Here is a 23,995-nt window from a genome sequence, read left to right as displayed (position 1 = left end):
TTCTCAAGTTACATAAACCATATTCATTGCAGCCAGTAGAAGGAACCTATTTTCAACCAATTGGAATCAATGGTGGATCTCTCTTTTTTAAAAGATGTCAAACACTCTCATTTTCAAAAAATTAGAAAACACTGCTTACCACCCACTTAAATATCTCAGCAAAAAAATCAGTGTTAACATTTTAATGCCTCTCTTTCTAGATTTCCCCTCTGCCTCATAAATATATACATTTTAAAAACAAAAATGGAGTTATCCAGGACAAAGTGTCTTTGTAAGGTTTTTCTTTTTTTGCTTAACATAAACATCTTTTCATGTCAAGAAATATACTTCCATAAATGGTAATTCAGAAAATTATCTGATTAATCTTCTGAATAACTAAACAATTCTCTTATCCTAACAGCTTAAATCATTAAGAGTACTACAGTGGCAAACTTTATATTTAATACATATAGGTAGAATAAGAGACTTTCATGGTAAAGGTCCACTGCTTTAAGACTGTTTTCTATCTCAGCTTCACACTGTGGGAGATCACCAACAATCAGGTTAAAGGATATCTGTTTTCACCGGCACATGACATAACTATTTTTAGACAAGGTAATAAATGGGCAAGTTTTCCTTCAGTATTTGTCAAGTGAAAGAGACTAGTTCTATTTTTGCACCTATATCAAGTTCTCTGCTTACATGAGGTGAGGATATTAAAAATAAAACTCTAAGTAATTTAGTTAGTAGGCAGTAAGTCAAGGGTTTTATTTAACTTTTTCTGAAGTTTTGTTCAAGCCCCAAACACATCAGGATTAGGACAACTTGAAAATATTTCTAAACCAGAGAAATGATTAAAATTAATATGATGGTAGAGATAATAAAATATGAATACTCATTTATTAGCACTCACTACAAAAATTCCTAAAAATTAAATACTGCATAGTTTTAAAAATATACCAATTAAAGATAAAGAATATAAAATAAACAAACTGTTTATTTTATATTGCCATGGTAACTCTAATTTTCATACACTGTCTTTCTTGTTTGAGTTCCATACTGACTGTGTTCCATACTGATGATCCAATGGGGAAGCCAAAATCTTAGGGGCCAAATTCCTCCATGCAAGCTGAGGAAGGAGGTTAGGAGGACACAGAGGGTTGACAGTCACAGAAATTGGAAAAGGAGGAAATTAAGTTAGTAGATATTAATTTAATTTAAAATTAAAGAAATTATTTTCATTTGAACAGAACAAATTTTAAAATACTATGCCTACAGTTCTTAACATAGGGGTAACTATTCTTACTTAATATTTTACATTTTTATATTAACCTCTACAAAATCAAATCAGGGAAAGTTTTGTTAACATCATTAATTTATTCATGATATAAAAGTGGGATCTATCAAAAGTGGGATATGGATTGAAAGTTCTCATCTGATATGCAATAAATCAATGAAAGAAGCTAACTGTAGACTATCACACTTAATTTTTTTCTCATCACAAACAAGGGAGGTGGCTTATATTGAATGTACGTCCATACAGTGAAGAAATACACACATGTACAATTGTGTTTTTAAGGATAAAAAATGGCATATGAGCAGAATAAAATTAATCAAGAAAGGTTCAGTAACCAAATAATGCCTTACCATTTACTGAGATAAGTACATGACCAATATCGAATCAAAAATTACTTTATATAAAAAATATTTTTAAAAATTTGCCTATCAAAGGTTGGTAATTCTTTACACACAGAGTAAAATGGACAAAACAAATGTACAAGATCAAAACAAGGACAAATAAAGTTTATCACACTGAAACAACTATTTTAATTCCCTCTGTACTGAAAAAATACACATTCTGTATACCTTTCATTGGTCAGAATATCAGGAAGCACATCTTCAGGTTTTCTGTCTAACTCCTTTTCTTTAAATGCCTGTTCCTCAACTTCCTCCTGGTTTTCATTTCCGTTCTGTTTAAGGTTGTGTAAAGGTAGAGAGGACAAAAGAGAAAGAAAACCTGTCATCTTGGAAACACCATGTCATTCTTCTAAAGTGCTATAAAGTGAAACAGAAACCTCTGTGTGCAAAATAGATAATCTTTGAAATAATATTTAACTACATTTTATTAAGAGATTAGCATTATCAAAAAAGCTAAGGCAGCCTAATACACAGATGAAAACAGTTTCACTGGGTTCAGGCTAGCGCATGCTGTAGTGTGACATCCAGTTTGTTAGGCTGCTCCGTGGTGAAGCAACAGCTGCTGCTACAGCAATGTCTGATTCAAATTACCTTAAATGGAACGTGAAGAATCTTGACTCCACCTACCTGGCATGTAAACAATCACAAATCTGTTAAGCTCCACACCCATAAAAAATATATTTCCCACGGACAACAAAGACAAACAGATCCTACTGCATGTTGACCCCTGGACCCTAGGTGGGCCCGAGTCCATACTACCTGTGTTTGCGTACTGCTGTTGCGCAGCTCACAACACAGCTTCTCTCTTCCCGCTAGAGACAGCTGCTTTAGTGCTTCCAGCTCCTCTAAAAGCACCCTTTCTCTCTCTGAAACCAGGTTTTCATTATCTATTGAGGATCTCTAAATAAGAAAAAAGGTCATGAGAGAATATTGTTTGCGATAGAAGAAAAAAGCAGAAATAATAAGCAGATTTCTTTTAACCCAGGGACCAAGAGAAGGCACTTTCTACATATGAGTCACATCCCATGATTAGGGGTTAAAAGCGTATATAAAATTCAATGCAAAATTTGAAAGTTAAAATAAAAAACTAATTAGGGCTAGAATATTCAGGAATTTGTGAAGCTCAATTAATAATATATTCATTTGTCAATTTTGCATTGAAAATTCAGAAATTTAAATTCACAAAATGCGATGAAGAAAAGCAAAATCAGTTTTTTTCAAATGATGTTTTATGTTCAACTGCCAATTTTCCTATTCTATATCGGAAAGAACATGTTTTAAGTTTTCTCTATTTTTTATCTCTTAAGTTTTCAAAATAAATGGAATAAATTTGTTTTCATAGGAACTTTTGTAAAAATATTTCGTGCTTTTCTGTAATGATTTTGTGAGTATACTATATACAGCAATTGATAAGAATCCAGCTCCCAAATGCCAAGGAGTCAGAAAAAGGGATAAGAACGTTATATAAATTTGCATTTGTCAAATCAAGAAGAGATGTTTCCCTGGAGAAAGTCCCAGAAACATACTACTTCAGATTTCCATTCATGATTAAAAAGATAGATTAAAGATAAAGGTAAACCTTGGAAATGCTAATTGGTGGACTCACAAAACTATAAATGAATATGGGAAAACGGAGTATCAACTGCACCTCAGCACAAAGAATTTCTGTCACAGAATACTATCACAGTGCTTTTGCGTGTATGATCAATGGAATGATTAAAAACAAATATACAAACAGCCTTGTAGCCACTTTTTCCAATGCCTAAAAAGGCAGATAAATAAAATGGCACAGACGCAATGCACTCCAAGGTTGAGTCAGGTGTTCCTAACAAGATCTAAGGCTGTTGTGCTGATGGAGTCTGTTCTTAATGTTAAACACTTGTTTTTATTCAGATCTTGGCAATAGTTTTGACTTTTTAAATAAAGGCTATCTAAATAATACTGTTATTTTAATTGGGGAGAAAAGAGATGCTAAGTCTCATACCTGGGCTAATTGTCTATTCAGTCTCTTAATCTCTTCTTGTAGCTGTTCCTGGTCTTCTCGCTGTCTCTCCATCTGGCGCATGTGTGCCTGCCGTAACAGTTCTGTCGCCTGTTGATGTTCTTGGTATTGTCGCACAAGTTCCTGCCTCATATCTTCCAACTGTTCTTCATTTAACATTAGTTGTCTAGAAGCATCCATACTTGATACCAAAATTTCATCATGAATCTAAAAAGGTAGGAAAAAAAAAAGGCAATCATAAAACATTTTGTGGCAATCTGTCAGCATCAGTGTTTTAATATAAAAGCAATTCCACTACTAAAGTGCCTAATTTTTATTCCCATTTAACTAAAACAAATTTAAAAAAGATATCTGTCTTAATTATAATTCTAAATCAGTGTGAAGTTTATTACCATTACACATGTTATTCTCCAAACGCAAAATAGCTATTTGTCAGTTAGTTTAAATGCAATCTAAGGGAGAAGAATAAAGAATAAAAATCCTCAAAATGCCTTCTGCTCTTAATGAAGCTGTAGCTCTCTTATCCCTCTTGACATTTATGATGGGGAGATAATATAAATGGAATACTTGTAATTTAAAATTAAATTTATAAAACATGAAAAATTTTACCTAATTTATATTATACAGTGGTCACCACAGTACTACAGACAACAATATAACATATAAGAATATATAACAATCTATAAGAAACAAATTTCAATAATTTTTATTTGGAAATAAAAGCTTTATGTTCCACTTTCTCATACTCATTAGAAATCAACTCCTTAATGAATTTCTAGAAGTACTTCAGTTCCTGAAGCACTCTGCCTTGAACAGCTGCTGGTAAATTAAAGAGGTTTTCACAAGTATCTCAGTTTTGTACTTCATAAACAAGTTGGCAATTTTATTTCAGTATGCCTCTAAACACGATATAACCTATCCTGAACATTAATAAAAATTTTAATTTAGATAATTAAAAAAAGGTAGGATTTCTTTCTTTCCATTAAAGGCACAGGCAGTTGTAGTACAGACACAGAAAAGATCCTCCATTAATGAGTAAGTATAGAAGAAGAGAAATAGTATTTACAGAGTACAATGCTTTAAATTATCTTCTTAAACAGGAAGCTACTTCCATGTGATGTTATCATCACATTAAATGAAGCAAACCTTTTATTCAGACATATTGTAGGATAATTAATCTTAAACTGACTGAAACAAAATTAATGTACATATAATTTACAATGAGATTTTACCATGCATATATATATGTCTAACATAAACAAAAATATTATGAGCCAGACTTATTTTATTTAATAAAATAGTAAATCATTTATTCATATACTTTACAAGTAATAAAACACATTCAAAATGCAAATCCCTAAGTCAAGATTGGATCCGATACTTTCCTTCCCCATTAAGGAATATTACTGCTAATATTTTTATAGTGAAGGAAGTCACAGATTTTTATACAAGGAAATATACTTACAGATTCTCTGACTATAAATGTTTTATCTTTGGAGAACATTTCTTCTGAAATAGTCAGTTCATGGTCCTTCGATTGTAGTGTATCATCAAGATTACCATCGTTTGGTAACAGAATTTCCTTTCCATCTTCTCCTAACTCCTTACTAAGTGGTTTAAATTCTTCTTTAAATTTCATGTCCATTTCTTCAAAAGCTTGACCCTGTGATGATTTCATTTCATTTAAATAACGTTCTTGCTGATAGAAAGCATGTGCTTGTTTTGATGATGTAGTAACCTCTTTTTCCCCAGATATTCTAGACAGTTCAGTTTGTTGAGCAAATGCTATACTCATTGACACAATGACCTAAAGAAATAAAGTAAATGAAAAGGATTAGATTTATAAATACCAACAGGAATTTAAAAAGCAAGTTACCACTCAAAATGGTTTTAAACTAAAAGAAATCCTACAGAAAGTGATATGGAGAGATTCTCATACCTTCAATCTTCTCTAACTTGTGGTCAAGATCTCAAGACTAGCTTTTACTTTAATTTCCTGTCTTGAACCTGACCTGCTTGTCTCTTTGTCTCTCAATACTAAGAATGCAACAAAGACAAAAAGATTAAAAATATTAAAAACATGAAAAGAGAAGCAGAGTGAAGGATAGAACGAGAATATTCAACCAACATCTAATTATTGTTCTAGAAGCATGTATTAGAGACTACAGAAATAAACTATTTCATGAAGTAACAGGTGAGAATACAAAAGGTACTACTCCTAAGAGTCAAGACCAACGAATTTTGGAAGGACAAATAAAGAGAAGACCAAGAACAAATAATTCTTAAAGTTTCCAGAGAAAAAAGATGTATTACCTATGGGGAACAACAATTAAAATGACAAGGACTTTCTCAGTAGAAACAAGAAGGAGTCAGAAAATAATGAAATGTTATCTTTAAAGTTCTGACATAAAAAAAACATCAACCCAGATTTGAATGTTCAACAAAATCATCTTTCAGGAATGAAAGCAAAATAACATGAAATAAAAACAAATAAAAACAGAGTTTATTCCCAATAAATAGATGATCCATAAAAGAACTTCTAAAGGATGTCCCTCAAAAAGCAGAAAATGATGCTAGAAGGAAGGCATAAGATGCAGAAAGGATGAGAGCATTAAAATTTCTTTTTGTAAATATGTGGATAACCTAACACTGATGGGTATAAAGCAATAATTCTATCTAAATTGTGAAATAAAAATACCTAAGACCGAGACTTGTGATTAGCATAAATTAAACCCACTACAGCCTCTCTCCCCCATTGATTACAATTGAAAACTGAACAAAATACAAAAGCAACTACCAGAAAACTCTGAGAAGTAAACAAAAGCAGGCAAATTGCAGAGGGAGTCAAAACTTGAAGAAGAAATCTGTATGGGGAAGGTGAGAAAGAACTTGTGGCCTGAACCTAAATGGGTTGTCTATTTAAAAAGCATTTTTTTTTTCACACTTTCCAGAACATCCTAAGACTCAGCATCTACACAGTATTCAAAATATTCAATATGTAATTCAAAATTAGATGACAAACAATATGTTGTATGTCAAATTTGTTGCCAGCAGATTTGCTCAAAAAGAAATGCTACAGTAAATTTTTCAGGCTGAAGGTAGTAATACGAGAGGAAAACTTAAAGTCTGAACAGCAGAATACTCATTCTTTTCAAGTATGCATGCAGCATTCAACCATAACATATTTAAGGCAATAAATTTAAATAAACTGAAATCATACAAAGTATGTCTGACCACAAAGAAATTAAAAATTATACAATGAATTAATTAACAACAGGAAGATATCTGAAAACCCCTAAATGTGAAAATCTAAACAACATATTTCTAAGTAACCCATGAATCAAAGGGGAGGTGACAAAATAAATCAAATATTCAGACTGAATGAAAATGTGTAGAACGCAGCTTAAAGGAGTGCTTAAAGGGAAACTTATAGCATTAAATGAATATATTTGAAAAGAAGAAAGGTCTTTTAGGAAACCAGAAAAAAAAGAAAGCAACTTAAACCCAAAGCAAGCAGAAACAAGTAAAAAATAAAGAAAAGCAATCAATGAAAATAAAACAAAAAGTTTTTAAAAAACCCAAAAGCTGGACCCTTGAAAACATCAATACAATTAACTTCTAGACAGAATGACAAAGAAAAAAGTGAGAAAGCAGACATTAAGTGATAAAGGAATACTATAAACAACTTCACCAACGTAAATTCAACAGCATAGATGAAATGGAGCAATGCCCTGAGTGACATTAACTAACAAAGCTCACTCTAAAGAAACAGATTGCTTGAGTAAAACAAAATCTACTAAAGAAATCAGATTCATAGTTTAATAAAATCTTCCAACAAAACTCCAGGCCCCGTTAGTTTCACTAACAAATTCTATACCATATTTAAGAATAAAATAGTATCAATTCTACATAAATTCTTCCAGAAAATAGAAGTGAGAATATATTTTAACACTTTACAAGGCCAGCATTGACCTGATACCATAGCCAAACAAAGACATTACAAGAAAATAAAACTATGGATGACGCCCCTCATGAATACAGACATAAATATTCTGGACAAAATATTAGCAAACAGAATCAAGCAATATAAAAAGGAGACTGTCTACAAAGGAACATGAAGAAACTTTAGGGGTCATGGATATGTCTTATATCTTGATTATGCCGTTGGTTTCATACATCTGTTAAAACTCACCAAATTTTGCAGTTGGAACCTGCGAATTTCATGGTATGTAAATTATACCTCGGTAAAGATAATGACAAACAACAAAAAGCTGACCATATGTTAAGTCACAAAAGAAGATTCTGAAATTTTGAAAAATTTGTACAATAAGAATCACTTTCTTTAGATCAGAAATGAGTAACAGAAATAATTAAAAGAATGGTATGGTCTGGAAACTAAAAAACTCAACTCAGGACTCAACTACCTTGTTATTCTCTCCTTTCCATTTCACTATACCATCTAACCAAATTCCACCTGTGATTACAGGGAACTGCCTACTCTGTGCCTGTGTAAGCTAAACTTAGATGAGGAGGAAAAAAAATCCAACCAAGCTGAACAGTGTTATTTTAAATTCATAACTACTACCCTTGATTGAGTCCTTCAGGATACTAGGCAATTCTACTCAATTTCCCTGGTCTTTTCCTTCTCCTAGAAAGCCCTCTCTCCTTAAAGCTTCAATGTCTTCCCTTCCTTTCTCATTCTCAGGTGCTGACCTTGCTTCTTTTTTAGTGAGAAAACAGAAGCAATCAGAAGAGAACTTCCACAGGCTCCAAATACCGTATCTGAAAACATCCTGATGAACCAAATATTCTCTGCCTTCTTTCTTGTTATCATGGATTAAATCGCCATGCTCCTATCTAATGGCAACCCTCCAGGGCATTGTACCTCCTCTCCTCTAATCAGGGACACTGCTCCAACAACTGTCTCTCTCTCTCCTGACTTAGCGAATTTTTTTCCTTCTCTCCTCAATAATTATTATTAACAAAGAAATAGGACACCTTTCTTCTTAAACAGAAACAAATTACCAACAACAAAAATCTGCTGCTTGACTCTCTACATTACCCTTGAGATACCACTGTATTTCTCTGTTCCTCTTTCAAGTAAAACTCTAAATTTCATCTCTTTATTCTTCCCCTTCACTCTCTCAAATCCAATCTAATCAGTTTGTCTGCACCACCCCATCAAATGTGTTCCTGTGAAACTCACCAATGATTTCATATTGTAAAATCCAATAATTAATTTGCAGTTCTAATCATTTGTGATGTATCAAAAACATTTGACACAGTTTAATAAATTCTCTTCTTGATATATTTTTACTTCTGTTTTTCCCATATTTAATTTACGGCTCTTTCTCTATCTTCTTTATTCCTCCTCATTTCTCTGATCTCTAAACATCGGTGTTATCCAGGCTCAGCCCCCAGACCTCTGCTCTGTCTACACTACTACATTGTTTTTCAAATTTTTTCACTGCAACCATGGTAAACACACACACAACAATAAAAACATTTTATGTTGTGATCCAAAGCACACATACATTTTGTGTGTATTTATATGATTGAACTTTCCCAGTATTTTAAAATCCTGGTCCAAAACCAGGATTTCACGCTTCAAAAACGAGTTGCAACTCACAGTTTGAAAAACGTTGCCCTATTTACCACCCTATTTTCATGTCTAGTCTTAACCTATTTTCTGAACTCTAGATATGCATATCCAACCACTTCTTCAATATTTATTTTTAAACATTTAGTGTTTGCATTTAATGATTTTTTTGTTTTTTTTTTTAGTGTACAAGCAGGGGAGGGGCAGAGAGGGGGCCAGAGAATCTGAAGCAGACTCCATGCCAACAGCAGCAAGCCCAATGCAGGGCTCAAACTCACAAACCACAAGATCACGACCTGAACCAAAGTTGGACGCTCGACTGAGCCACCCAGCACCCTAATGGGTCTGAATTCTTAAGCTAAAATCTCAAGTCTATCTTTCCTATCCAAAAACTACTCTCTTGCAGTCTTTTCTGACACCTAATAGCAACTCCATTCTTCCAGCTGCTTATGTCAAATAACCTAGAGTAATATTTTCCCCCAGCCCTTGCCCCTTTTCCTTTATTTCTTCTTCCTCCTGTACCCAGTCACATTTGCTAAGAAGATAAATAATATTTCACCAAATAGGTCCCCTGACTGTGGGGTGGCAGGACTAAAACCGTCCTCTCAGCAGAGCTGGCAGTTGGGCAAGTGGCCTTCACACTCCTGCCATTCTTCTTGGCCACCTCTTTGAAACATTCACTGGTGTAATTCTTGACTTTTTCTCTTGCATTCCACTTTCTCAAAAGATATTCAATCTGTTACCTTCATGATTGACTCTCTCACTTCCTTCAGGTTTTTTTTCTAAGATCACTTTATGTTTAACCTAACTCATTATGCATTTCCTGTATAATCGATCAATTCTCCTCTTTTAAAATGCATATATCCACTGGGATTGTTATATTGAAACAGTTGAAATATTATTAAAAAGCAGAAAAAATCAGAATTCAATGGTTCCAATATAAGAACCCAATCAGGCATATCCATTTTATTATTTTTTTTTATTTTTAAAGTTTATTTATTTGAGAATGGAGTGTGTGCGCACACGCGTGGGAGACAGACAGAAAGAGAGAAAAGGAGACGGGCAGAGAGAAAAGAGAATCACAAGCAGGCTCCACTCTGTCAGCATAGAGCCTGATGCAGAGCTTGAACCCATGAACCACGAGATCATGATTGAGATCATGATCAAAATTGAGTCAGTCAACTTAACTGACTGAGCCACCTAGGCACCCCAGATATATGCTTCTGAAAGGGAATACAAAGACAAAAGAAATGGAATCATAATGGTAGATTAGGTGATATGCTTGGTATTCAAGAATTTAAAAGAATGGCTCTGGGCATAGCACAGCTAAGAGTATCTACAGTCACAAACATCACAGTCACTTCTCAAGGAAGAGATAGGCAAAGAAAATATATAAAAGACAAACCACCTTCTTTCTCATTTCCTACCATATCCCCTACCTTTAAAGGAAGGCCAAACTCCATCACAGGTACTACTCCCAGGTAACAAATTTATAAAGACTTGTTTTGGCATTCTGAGAAGTTTCTGATTACTATTCCACATCAAGAAGAAAATATTTTTCTAAAGGAAAAGTTCACAGAATATTCCATTGAAAGGCAATTGTGGTTGATACCAGTAACTGACAATTTAAAGATAATCTATGTACAAAACTTGTAACAAAAAGTGCAGGGGTGCCTGGCTCAGTTGGTGCAGCACGAGACTCTTGATCTTCGGGTCATGAGTTTACGCCCCATGGTGGATGTAGAGATTAAATAAATAAAACTTGAAAAAAAAAGGTCATTACTATCAATAAAATCTATGTTTTCTGAAGGCTCAAAAGGAATATAAATCAAAATAATCTGACAAACTATTAACTTACCTTAGCTACTTCTTCTTCTAATCGTTCTTGGTACTGTTTTTCCAGCAATGTAACCATATTTGTTTCCTTTTTCACTCCAAATTCATCAGAAAACTAAATTAAAAAGCAAAATGTAAAAGACTTGTTTATACTAACCATACATCACTTATTTTTAAACTTCTACAGTCAAATATCCTCAAAAGATCAATGTTTCTTAGAAAACTGAGTTTTAATAAGTAAATTTCAGTTCTGCTCTTAATTAAAAATGATAATTCTGGTGAATAATTCTAGTGTAGAATTCTAAATAACCTACTTACTATTGTGAATTTAAAGATGCAAAGTCAGAAATATATTTACATATTTACAATTACTAACATAGTTCTATAGTAGGCTAAAGATACTTCTTAAATATAATTAAGATATGTATCTAATTTTAAGTAATGCTAACAGTGGCTATCTTTGCTTATGAAATTATAAGCAAATTTTATTTTTTTCTTGATGTTTATTAATAGTATCCATTTCCCCACAAATACAAACTATTTTTGTAACTAGAAAAAACTATAAATAGTTTTTTAAAATGTAAACATATTTTCAGCATGAAAGTATTTGTTTACCAATTACCTGAATGGCATTCAAATAGATACTCCATATAGGAGGAGTATGGTACAAACAAGATATGTAGCCAACATCTCTCCTCTGTTTCCAAAACAAGAGAAAGCAATGATTTTTGTTTTCTATATGAGTCAAGAATTAAAAATCCACTGAATGAAGACCAGGGTTTTGTAGTTATAAGTTTCAGAAAAATGGCCACAAATTGGTAATATATACAATGTTGAGGAGAGACAGAATGTGATTTAGCTAGCTGGCCGACACTGTAAAAGATGAGGGGCTTTTATACATCATATGGCATGTGCTCAAGGAAGCCTCAACTATTGTCCTAGCCATAGCATCTTGAATTTTGGGGACCCCTAAACACTATTCTAGAGATAGTCTGACTCAACTTCCCATCGTGGGACGAAAAGTTGTTGGCAAGGGTACTGAAACTAATTTGTTACATAGCTCATGTCACACAAAACAAGACAAATTTTAAACCAGAACATATTTAGGGGGAAAAAACTCTGAATTTTAACTTTGTGTTATTCCTATGCTATGAAAATACATTAAATTTTTTTGCTTATATATTCTTCTGGGTCTTTTACATAATGTGTTATCCTCTTATTTATTATGCTTACTTCTTAACAACGGTTTTACTATGGACATAAAAATGACAGAGAAACAGTATCAGTGCACACAACAGTTTAAAAATATAATACCTCTATTGTACCATCAATGTTCTGGTTAAGACAACTTCCAGGGTATACTGTTTTCTGGACATCAGATTCAGTAATTACCATTGAATCACTGGAGAAACTAAACATGAATAAAAGAGAGTGAACGAATTAAGAGTTGTGTACGAGTGTTACTGTTAGTCCAAATTTATAGCATGCATAGAGTTATAAGTACTGTAACTCAAACTGTATTTTTGACTGATTTTTCCAATTAAAATTAAAGTAACACACTTCAATGATAGAGAACTTCAACACATCACCACTGAATTTTATGCCATTTTAAGAAGTGTACTACAAATATATGACATGGAGCTATTTACAGGTAGAGACATTTTCTAAAAGTTATCTATGCTATTACTGAGTAAAAGCCCATAAAAGCTCATTTTTATTAAAAAACTATTTATACACACAAACAGAAAAAAATCTGGATGAATAGACATCAAAAGTAACAATGATTATCTCCAGTGGAACTGGGGAGCAGAGGCAGCAAAAAGAAGGTTCTTAATTTATACAACCACTTCTACATTTTTTTGTTTTTAATCTATTCATGTATCTTTTGGCATTCGCGTCTTTATTCTGAATTGTTTTACAATCATTATTTTGTAAAAAAAAATTTTTTTTCTTAAAATGCTTAACTTGGGTCATAAAAATAAAGTGAGATTAATATTTAGCAACCATGGGATAAAGATTAAAGGGGTAAATTATAATTTTGTTTTAGCTAATACAATTTCTCACTTCACTTTTAATGTGCATCCACACTGCCTTCTTTATTCCACTCCCCTTTTGCCCAACTCCTCCTTTATTTCTCCTATCCTCTTCTTTCATTCTGTCCCAAACTGGCCAGATATTAGTTATCATCATCCCATTTCCTGACTTATATAACTAACCCACTACTGATAAACATTTGGTTGTTTCTAAATGTTCACTATTACAAATAATGGTACAATATCAATCCTCATAACATCTATGGACTTTCTGTATGATACATCTTATAAATATTTAAAGATTTAATATAATGCCACATTCCAAAAAGTTACATTAATTTTACTTCCACAACAGTTATCATGTAAGTATTTATTCAAAACTTCAGCAACTCAAAGTTCTAAAACTTTGTTAGAACATTTCTGTTTTTGTTTTTGAGATTACATATCCTTCAGCTTCCATTGGCCATATAAGTTTCTTCGGCTGTGAACTGCCTATTTGTGTTCTTTGTTCATGATAAATGATTGTAAAAACTCATCTCCCCTGTCTTTCTTCTCTGTCCTTTCCTGGTTCTTCTGTCTCACAATTCTGTTTCCTTACTGCTTCTTGCACACACTATTCTGATCTTGGCTCCATATTTTGATTCTTTTTTTCATAGCTGAGAAGCCCTCCTGATTACTTTGGGTCTATTAAGACCCAAATTCTAATAAAAAAAATTCTACTTAGTCCACAATTTCATTCTATGGCTTTATAGCATTTGAAAGTGTTCATCCCAAATTCAAAATATAGTCTGGCTAAAACCAAACTCACTGCTCCCCTCTTAATATTAAGCTAACTCTCCACCAGCCTAATTTCTCTATTTTATATTAATGTATCATTATTCTCCATATTCTCTAGCTCATACAACACAGTGTCATCTTTGTTTTTCCCCTTCACTTTGTTCTCAACATTCCTCCTTCTATCCCAATATCTCATGGTCATCCCTTCATTTCCTTTTCCTCTGGAACCACTCCAATAAGCAATTATCATAAAAATGTGCAGTAAAAGATGCCACACAGACATGGGTTTAAATTCCAGCACTTTGGTTGTTATCACCATGTTATATTCCTTAACCACTACTTCTTAAAAATTATTATTTTGTGAATAAGTATTATTTCAATGATTAGACTAAAGTCACTTGAGGGAAAAGGCCACTTAAATACATCTATAGCTCCCTCCATGGCATCTAGCTAAGGCCCATCCCAGTCATTGTTTCATTTAATCCTCTTAATGAACTACTCTTAGTAGTTCATTAGTAAGAGTAGAATTAACTACTCTTAATGGTAGTTTTATTGTCCCTCATATTACTAACACATGGTAAAATAATCTGCCAAAAATTGTATAGCCAGTAAAAGGTTAAATCAGGTGTCAAATGCAGATCTGACTCTAGTCATTCCAATCCTATACTATATCCCTAAGAGGCTCCTAGTATATAACATCTCCAAATACATGTTAAATGAACGACTCAATTATTTTTTTAAACAAGTTCAAATCTACTTTAATTCAAAAAGCATCATAGTTGTATCCAAAAATGCGATGACATTTACAAGAAATAACTTTGACTCATCACTATTAGCAGGAGTGAACATGGTCCTTAGTAACTCTGTTTTGGGGAGTGGGAGAAAACTAATGGTTTTAGTTGAAAGGTACTGTCAACACACTTCCACTGAATATTCTAGAAACTGAGAGAGGGTGGTGAGCTGACAAAAGCCCAACTGTAGTAACAGCAAATAAGTCTACATTTCCAAAAGACTCCCTTTTCTTCACACTTTAGAGAGAAAGCATCACTAATTAAAGGAAGGCTATATGAAATACTGTAGCTGATTATTAGAGAGTTCTTGCTATCTACTTATTTTCTTTCATATCAGAAAACCTAGAGTGGTGGTTACCAAATGTCAATTCATGGACTTTCTGTATCAGAATTATTTTATTAAAATTCACATGTCCATGGTCTATCTCAAAGCTGTTAAGTCTGACACTCCAAATGTATAATCCAGTAATCTAATTTTAAGTATTCAAAAGCCTCCAGTGTTTCTGATGCATGGTCAAGTTAAAAAGCTAATGACCTCAAATGAAATGGGAGCTTTAGAAGGCTGTGCCAGGCTGGGCAAATGATTCCAAAGCCTACAAACAGACCCTGAATAAAAGAAGGAGAAACAGACTGCTTCCCCAAAAGTGTGGACATTCAATATCTTGTCTCAAGGAAAAGAAATGTTTTTTTGTCTTGAGGTCCCATTAGTAAATGCCTATGAAGATAGTCCTAGAAGAGCAGAGCCAGCCAAAGTTAGATGAAATCTCTGAACATTGCATACAGCTAAATATTATAGCACACTCCCCAACTAAATTATGAACTGTTCGTTCATTCATTTAACAAATATTTACTGAGCACCTACTAGCAGAGGGAATAATTACACGGTCTGGGACACATCAATGACTCAAATGGGCAAAAATCCCCACCCTTACAAAGCTTGAAGTCCTTCATAAAAGAAAGACACTAAACAAAACAAATAAAATCAAACTCCCCGGTAAATATATATAAACTTGGTTTTCATCTTACACATACATACTTTATATATATATATAACAGATAATATTAAGTAATATAGAAAGAAATGACATGGGAAATTAGCGTACAGAGTTCTAAAAAACAATTTTAATTTAAGTGGGGGTAATAGAATAGACATCATAAGAACATTATATCTGCATAAAGACCCAAAGGAGGTAATGTGTTGGGCATGTAAATATCTGGAGAAAGATCATTCTAAAGCAGGAGCATACTGATGGTCTGAGATCTCAAGGAGAATGTGCGGCATGAGAATAGTGACCAGTGGGTGAGTCAAAAGGAGATAAAGTGGTAACAGGGAACCATCATGTAGGACCTAGTAAGGCACTGTAAGGACAGAAGAGCACTGGACTAACGTGATCTGATCATGTCTTAAATCTAGTTGTGGAAATGTGCTGAGGACAGACTTTAGGGAAGAGTTAGGGTAGAAGGAGAGAGATCAGTTGTTGCAGTAATCCACGTGAGACATGACAATGGTAGGCAGCAGGGGGCTAGTGAGAAGTGGTCCAGTTTAGATGTATTTTGGAGGCAGAAATAACAGGATTTTTTGATAGACTGGAAGTGAGGTATGAGAAAAAGAAGAGTAACCTCAGATGGAGATGGCTGCTGAAGGAACAAATTTCAAGGGGAAGATCCAGAGTTCTGGACATGGTGAATCTGAATATTAGACAACAAAGTGGAGAAAGTCCAGTCATGACTAGAATGATCCTATCTTATATTTCTTGGGTATGTCCCACATCAAGGTAGTAAAGACCAGGCATATGATAACAAATATATGCACACTCTCTCAGCAAATTAACAACCAGCATTTTTATAAAATAAGGTGTAAAATCCCTATAATGTCTTCAGTTTATAATATTTCACACATTTCAGAGAATTATCTCTTATTCTTATTCCTTGATAATGCTACATCCCCATCTCTTTCATCCAATTTTCCTTAAGTCACATTTTCTTCTGGAAAACAATCATGTTATGACTATTACTACTCTACAAATGCTGTTGAATGAAATTATAAGTAGACAGATACCTTGGCTGAACTGTAGACAAACTGACAGCTTGAAGCCTTTCCTGCAAACAATGGATCTCTGCCCCATAGTTTTCTTCAGTTTCTTTCAATTGTTGCTGCAAAGAGGAGATGAAGTTTTCTAATTCTTGAACTTGTCCTTCCAGTCGCCTAATTTTTTCAGAATCTTGCAGAGCAGATAACTTGCTTTTATGACTGACATCTAAGTTATATGAAGAGAAGAAAATAAACACTTCAACAGAAATTTCTTAGTGAAATACCACAATCACTTTTTTGTGTGTGGAGATATTCATTCTTCTTCGAAAAAATAATGTTTTTTTTACTAGTAATAACTCAAGTTTCAATTTAAACTCAATTTGACTCAAGAAAACAAACAAACAAAATGAATCGTGCAATTCAAGATCATTTCTTTAATCTTCATGTCTGTAGTACCCCTAAATCTACCAACTTTACGTCTTTCAACTGGAAACAATTTAGAATCACAGAATAAGAAGTGAGAAGGGATCAAAGATAGCAATAGTCCAAATCTTCCACTTTAAGAATGAGAAAACTGAGACCAGAGAGATTATACTGAAATGCCCAAGGTCACGAGGTTATCTCAAATTGTAAAGTAAGAAAATCAAATGACTAGGGCACTAGGTGGCTCAGTCACCTGAGCATCTGACTTTGGCTCAGGTCATGACCATGAGTTTGAGCCTGGCATTGGGCTTGCTACTGTCAGGGCAGAGCCCCTGCTTCAGATCCTCTACCTCTCTCTCCTGCTCCTCCTCTACTTGTGCTCTCTCTCTCTCAAAAGTTAAAAAAAAAAAAAATCAAATGATTAAATATTTGGTATAAAAATACTACACTGTGGCATATAATCAAAATTTACCAATGTCATGCAAATTGGTCATCTGAGAGGCTGATAAAAACTCTGTTTCCTCTTTTGGTAGACCTCCTTCTGCAACCTCAAGCTTCACATCATCTGTCTCCTGTCCATGTATCTATTGAAAAGAACAGAAAAGGAGTGACATAAATATACGATCTAGCATTTTGAAAGTTATATTACAGCAGCTTTACATTGAAAATGTTTTTGAAATCACTTAGAATTTTAATACTCTGATATAAATATTTTTGCTTCTACGTTATTCCACGCTTTCTTCTGACACTGATTCACATTCCCTTCACAGCACTGCAATTGTATTAGGAAGTGTACTGTTCTTTCATACCCAGAAAGAAGTTCATTTTAATACAAAAACAGAAGCTGCACAGAATTTTGGTATATAACTCATACAGTATTTGTAATATGACTTGGTCTTCAGAATTTCAACTCATACACTGTAAATTTTATGCTTATCAATACTTGGTAATATAACTTTATGAATCTCTGGATATAACCTATGTACATCCAAGTAATTGACAAATGGTATGGTTCTTTACACAAAAGGAAGGAAAATAATGAAAACAGATGAACCTCAAGTTATTTCCTTAACTATTATAATTAGGCAGCAATTTGTCAGATGCTTAGGTGTCTTAATTTAGTGATTCATAGAATACTTAATAATCATCTACTACATGGCTAGCACTGTGACAAGAGAGACTAAGATAAAATCAGTAAAAAAAAAAAAAAAAAAAAAAGAAAAGAAAATATGTGTATCTGCCCTTACAGAATGTATCAACTAGTTGGGGAAATAAAATTAAGTAACTAGAGAAGCACTAAACTATAATTGACTATAAGGACAATAACAGAGAAGAAAGAATGATGTGTGTGAGTAGTTATAGAGTAAGTCAAACTTGATTCAGGCCTCAGTCATTTTGGGCAATGATCAGAAAGGTTATACTGAAAAAAGAGTATGAGCCATTTGTGAATGAACAGCCTAATGCTATAACTAGTAAAGAAAACTATCTTGTAAAGAGGGGTTTAATTTGGATAAGGATGGGGGAAGGTGGCTATGTAAATAAGATAGATTTAGACTACAAAGCACCTTAAAAGCAAGGAGAAAGAGTTTGGACTTGCTCGGCTAGATGAACAAATAATACCACAAAAAGCAGGTGAGCCACAGGATAAAACTATTTCCCATGAAGGCTACTTTACTGGTTACTATTCTTATCAAGTCCTCTACCCCGTGCCTAACCCCTAGTACAACTTCAACAGAAGACCTTGCCTCTTAATTTCCCAAAGAAAATAAAGACCATCAGGTAAATTCTTCAGTTTCCAGCCTACTTTTCCAAATATATCTCTTCACTTAATTCACTCAGCACTTATTAAACCTCTACCATGTGCTCCAACCAAGGACCACACTAAGAAGAAATAAAAATAAAGACAAGACTCCCTGATTCTGAAGGGTTTAGAATCTAGGAATTATTTTAAATAGATCATTACCTCCCCCCTTTTCCCTGTTGCCATAGTTCTTGGCACAAACTTGCATTTATTATTTTTCTTGTTATTATAATTAACAGAAAAAGGTAAATGCAGTAACCAAAGGCCAACAGAATGGAGGAAGAAATGCCTAAGTCTAGGAAGACAGGTAAAGAGGACACAAAGGAAATAACATCTGAACCAACTGGAAGAACACACCAAGCAGACTGGAGTTTGATGGCAGTGTCAGGCAGAAAAAAACCAGCATTCAATAAAGGCCAAGGTGTGAAAGATCAGGGTACATTTGGGAAACTCTGGGAGTATTTCAGTATGGCTAAAATGAGGAGGAGGAGGGTTAGAAGATGAAGCTAACAGGTTAGACAGTGATATATTGCAGTGCTGAGACTGATCTCAACCAACCTCTGGATGCCTTTGTGGTGAAAGCTACCTTACTGGGTTAACATGTGAATTTCACTTTTTAATTTTTTTTCTGGGGAGAACTAAAGAAGTTAGGGTGGGTATCTGTGTTCCAAAGTAAGCCTCCCACATTCTGGTACTGGGGAAGGGAGGTGTTTCTCTCATCAAACCAAACTGTTCCCTACTCAGTGCCCTAAAAAGAAAGAGGCAAAATGACACATCATTCACTGACTCACAAATCCATCACTGTGGATTACTTGCTTCCTATAAGCCCTCCTACACTATTTAATAGTTTCAACTGTGTATTGCCATGAAGAAAAGCAACATACTTTTAAAAGAAAACAAGGAAGGTAAGAAAACAGAAAGGAAATCTGACAGTTAAGGATTCACCACTGACTTTGATCAAAGAAAGCTTAGTGAAGTGCAAGTTGGAAGCTTGTTTACAATGGGGAGGAGAGGGGAGCAGATGGGGAGGTTCCCGCTATAGTCTATTTTTTCTTTCAAACAATGTGACCATGAAGGAGAAAGGGAACCACAAAGGAAGATGTGGCATTGAGGACCGGTTATGTTCTAAATAAGAGAGACGTAAGGAATGTGCGAGGGGAAAGGACAGAAACAGAGAAGAACACAAGCAAAGGAGCTGAAATCACAGAAGAGAGGGAAGGGACATGTTATCAATCTTGGAAGAGGTAGAAAGGGATATTAACAAAGTCACAGGAAATAAAATAACCTTGGTTATGGAAAGGAATAACTTCTGAGACAGAAGGAAAATTAATTAGGGCATTCAGAGATTTAAAGAAATACATATGGTCTAGAGGTAGCAGGCTGAGATAATTTATAATTGATAGCTCTGATATTTGTAGAGAAATAGGAGATAAGGCCAAATACAAAGGGGGACCAGAAGTAGAATATATGACTTGAGGAAAGTTGTAAAGCTGAGAAACATCCACTGAAGGGATTGTGAGAAGGTAAAGTACCACATAAAAGAACGGTGAAGTGATCCTGAGGGTCTGGCTGATGTCAGACCATGATGACGTAGTGTCACCAAACCACATTTGCATCTAATTTTCTAAGCAGCCCTCAGAAACCCAAGTATGACTAGAGAAGAAGGATCCAAACCCAAGTATGACTAGAGAAGAAGGATCCCTGGAGGCAGGATAAGGGCAGTAGAAAAACAAAAAAATCCAAACTGCTAAGAGTACTGGTAAGAAAATGGTACGATGATTTTGAATAGGGATCAACATCTTGGCTATGAAGGGAAGTAGAAAGAAAAGTAATTATTGTAGGGAAATGTAGAGTTAAATAAGGATTTTTATCTATCCACCTGCCCTCCTACATAGTTATCTGTAAGACAGTGGAGTAGGTTTACAGGTTTTAGAAAAGGCAGGATAGTTTATTTACTTGCAGAGGAAGAGAAAGAGAAAAGGAATGATGGAAAGGGGAAAAGAGAAACAGAGGAAGATAGAAGGCGAGAAAGAGGGAGGGGAAGAGAAAGAAGAACAAGAATTGTCAAGTGATCCTGAGGTCCGGTTGATGTCAGACCATGATTACACAGTGTTACCAAACCACATCTGCATCTAATTTTCTTAGCAAAGCATCCCTCATAAGCAGAACTTTCGCTGAGCTGTCAGTTAAATCTTTCAAATCTGCCCAGTTAAGTAGAATGACATCAAAAGTACCCCAAATAAACAGACATAGAGATCCTTCTGGATTTTTTCTACAACATCAAGATCATAACACTTATCTTTGCCAATATATGCTATTTATTTTTCTGATAGTTAATAAATTACACTATGCCATCTATATTCTCTTGCATACATTTCTAAAACAACTACTTGAAAGAAATTTGACATATCTAACACTGTGTGAAACTATGTTCTAAAACAACTATACTAATTCCATTTTTCTCTAAAACAGACCCGCTACTTTAAAACTGCTATATAGAAAACTAAATACAACTGCTTCACCAAGTTTACAATCTGACATTTTATATATATCTTACTTTATCAGGATTTCCAAAACTCTCAAATGGGGTAAATAGTATTCAACTTGCAGATATTCCGTTAGTTCATTGATACTATGAATATGTAACTTTTCCTTCATCTTTTTCATGTTCACTTATTTTAGAAATGCTTAGTTGATGAAGAAGCTTACAAAACAGCATGTGACACAATAAATGAAAACATAATACATTTTCCATTTCACAGACCTTACTTAATCGTGTTTGAAGTACCAAGAGTTTGTTGTATTCTTCTGTTACTTTGGTGAGAAGAGTTTGCATATTTTCTTGAAAGTCTAGATGATAAATAAACAATTATAATAATTTCATTTCACAAGCAAACTTGTGGACATCTTTGATTCTCTTTATATCACAATTATTGCATTACATAAATAAAAATGTATATTAAAAATAAGATTTCATGAATCCCAAAAGATATTAAATGACTGAATTATGATTAAAAGTAAAAGTTCATCACATTAACTGACTTAAGAAAATAATGTGGGAAGGGGCACCTGAGTGGCTCAGTTGGTTAAGTGTCCGACTCTAGGTTTTGGCTTAGGTCATGATCTCATGGCTGTGAGATCGAGCCCTGGGTCGGCTCCACAATGAGTGTGGAACCTGTTTAAGATTCTCTCTCCCTCTCTCTCTGCCCCTCCCCTGCTTGCACTCTATCTCACAAAACAAACAAATATTTAAGAAAAAAGAAAAAAGACTGTAAGATTTTATTACCTTGAACTTCATATCTATAATCTTGCAATTCTTGTTCTTGATTTTCAGAAGTATGCACACCAGAACTTTCTTTCTCTTCTATATTTATGTCACATTTTATAGCAGGAGTATGATGTTCACCAAGGACATTGCAAAAAGTCTATTAACAAAATTAGTATTTTACAAAATTAAAAATTTTTGATTTCTGCCTCTGAAAAATCATTAAACGTTATTTTCCTATATGTAAAAGTCAAAATGGCACAGAAAAATCAGCAAGGAAACACTATCCCATACACCAAATCAGTCTGCAAAAGAAATGGTTAAATCTAAATCTTTCTCTCTCTCTAGGACATAAAATACTTCCTACAGTGGAAAAATACTGATAATCCTAACTGCACAAAACTATTTTTTCTGCTTCTAATAATGAATATAGGTTGTACTGCAATCTACCACTTTCTAGCTTGTATCTTAGATTGATGTTATCTCTGTAATGCCAACTACCCTTGAAAAAACACCAGAAGACAAGGACAGAAGTTAAAAGATGATGATTAGGGGTGCCTCAGTTGGCAGAGCATGTGACTCTTGATCTTGGGGTCATGAGGTCAAGCCCCATGTTGGGCATAGAGCTTACTCAAAAAAAAAAATTATGACTGGAAAGTAGTCTATAAATTCTGAAGGCGCTTGTGATGAGCACTGGGTGCTGTAAGTGATGAATCACTGAATTCTACTCCTGAAACCAATACTGCATTGTATGTTAACTAAAATTTAAATTAAAAAAAAATTATATGAAGTAGATCACATTCATGTACTTTTCTGTAACACATAGGTAGAATTCTATGCTTTATATGCACAAATTACAAATATGTGACACATTATTAGTTTTTTTCTCCTGAGCAACAGAAAATTCTACCATCATTTAAAAACAACACATGACCCATAATCATTTCAGAAGCCCTCAAAATAAGTTTTACCTTTGCCCTGCACACAACTGGAAACAACTGGAAAAAACCAAATTGTTTATTACTATTTCTTGAGATTCGCTTAAAAGTTAACTATACTGTCAATTAACAACTGAGTGTATTAAATTTTCAGCAGTTTCTAAAATGGAATTTTATCATACTAGGGTTGGCAGAAACCTGAATGATCACCCCATTTACTAATGAAGAAATGGACTCAAAAAGATGAAAAAACTAGTCTATGGCAACATGATTAGTGACAAAACCAGGTTTCATGAAGAACCCCAGAGGACCCCTCTATCAGAACAAGTGATTCATATTTCAACTTGAGATTAGGGATCAGGTAAAGACAATAACAAAAGGAAAAAAAACATAAAGTCAGCTTATAACTTAACTAATTCGACTTGGGCTCTCTTTCCATTATTTACTGAATATCAACAATAGATATGAAAGGACAATGCCTGAACGCTTCAGAAGTGGAAGTGGACACTGCTGAGTAGCTGAATGAAGACATGCATTAGGTGTGGTTGCTTTTTACTTTTTGAGGTTTTTGCAACACTGTTCTTTGAACAATTTTATAGGTAATCAAAATCAGTAAGGTAGCTCTACCTGTCCCAACTAATACCACCCTCTTCCTCCAATTCATAAATATAAAAGCCCGGGATAGAGATTAGGGACAAACCAAAGCAAAGATTATAAATTCTGAACTATTTCAAATATGCAGAAAAATAGTTTATCTATTACTTACCTTTAACAAATGGTCAATTTTGTCATATTATCTCCATATTTTTTAAAGAAACTGA

At 34.0% G+C, this 23,995-nt stretch overlaps 1 protein-coding gene across 4 annotated transcripts in view; it reads right to left on the bottom strand.

The window, feature by feature from the left end:
- AKAP9 (A-kinase anchoring protein 9) overlaps positions 1-23,995 on the bottom strand; it is a 152,205-nt gene that overhangs the window by 72,416 nt on the left and 55,794 nt on the right. For 3 of the 4 annotated variants that reach the window (XM_049641431.1, XM_049641433.1, XM_049641434.1), the window contains 10 exons: positions 22,258-22,396; positions 21,736-21,821; positions 17,643-17,754; positions 16,775-16,973; positions 12,429-12,525; positions 11,137-11,229; positions 5,145-5,486; positions 3,662-3,886; positions 2,437-2,577; positions 1,846-1,949 (listed from right to left, as the gene is read on the bottom strand). In XM_049641431.1, the coding sequence (XP_049497388.1) occupies positions 1,846-1,949; positions 2,437-2,577; positions 3,662-3,886; positions 5,145-5,486; positions 11,137-11,229; positions 12,429-12,525; positions 16,775-16,973; positions 17,643-17,754; positions 21,736-21,821; positions 22,258-22,396 (1,538 nt within the window). The remainder of the gene's footprint in view (positions 1-1,845; positions 1,950-2,436; positions 2,578-3,661; positions 3,887-5,144; positions 5,487-11,136; positions 11,230-12,428; positions 12,526-16,774; positions 16,974-17,642; positions 17,755-21,735; positions 21,822-22,257; positions 22,397-23,995) is intronic. The other variant, XM_049641435.1, reaches the window with a different exon arrangement.

This window comes from Panthera uncia, chromosome A2, assembly GCF_023721935.1.
Source record: "Panthera uncia isolate 11264 chromosome A2, Puncia_PCG_1.0, whole genome shotgun sequence".
In the NCBI taxonomy this organism is placed as follows: Eukaryota; Metazoa; Chordata; class Mammalia; order Carnivora; family Felidae; genus Panthera; species Panthera uncia.
This window is presented reverse-complemented; position numbering and strand designations above follow the sequence as displayed.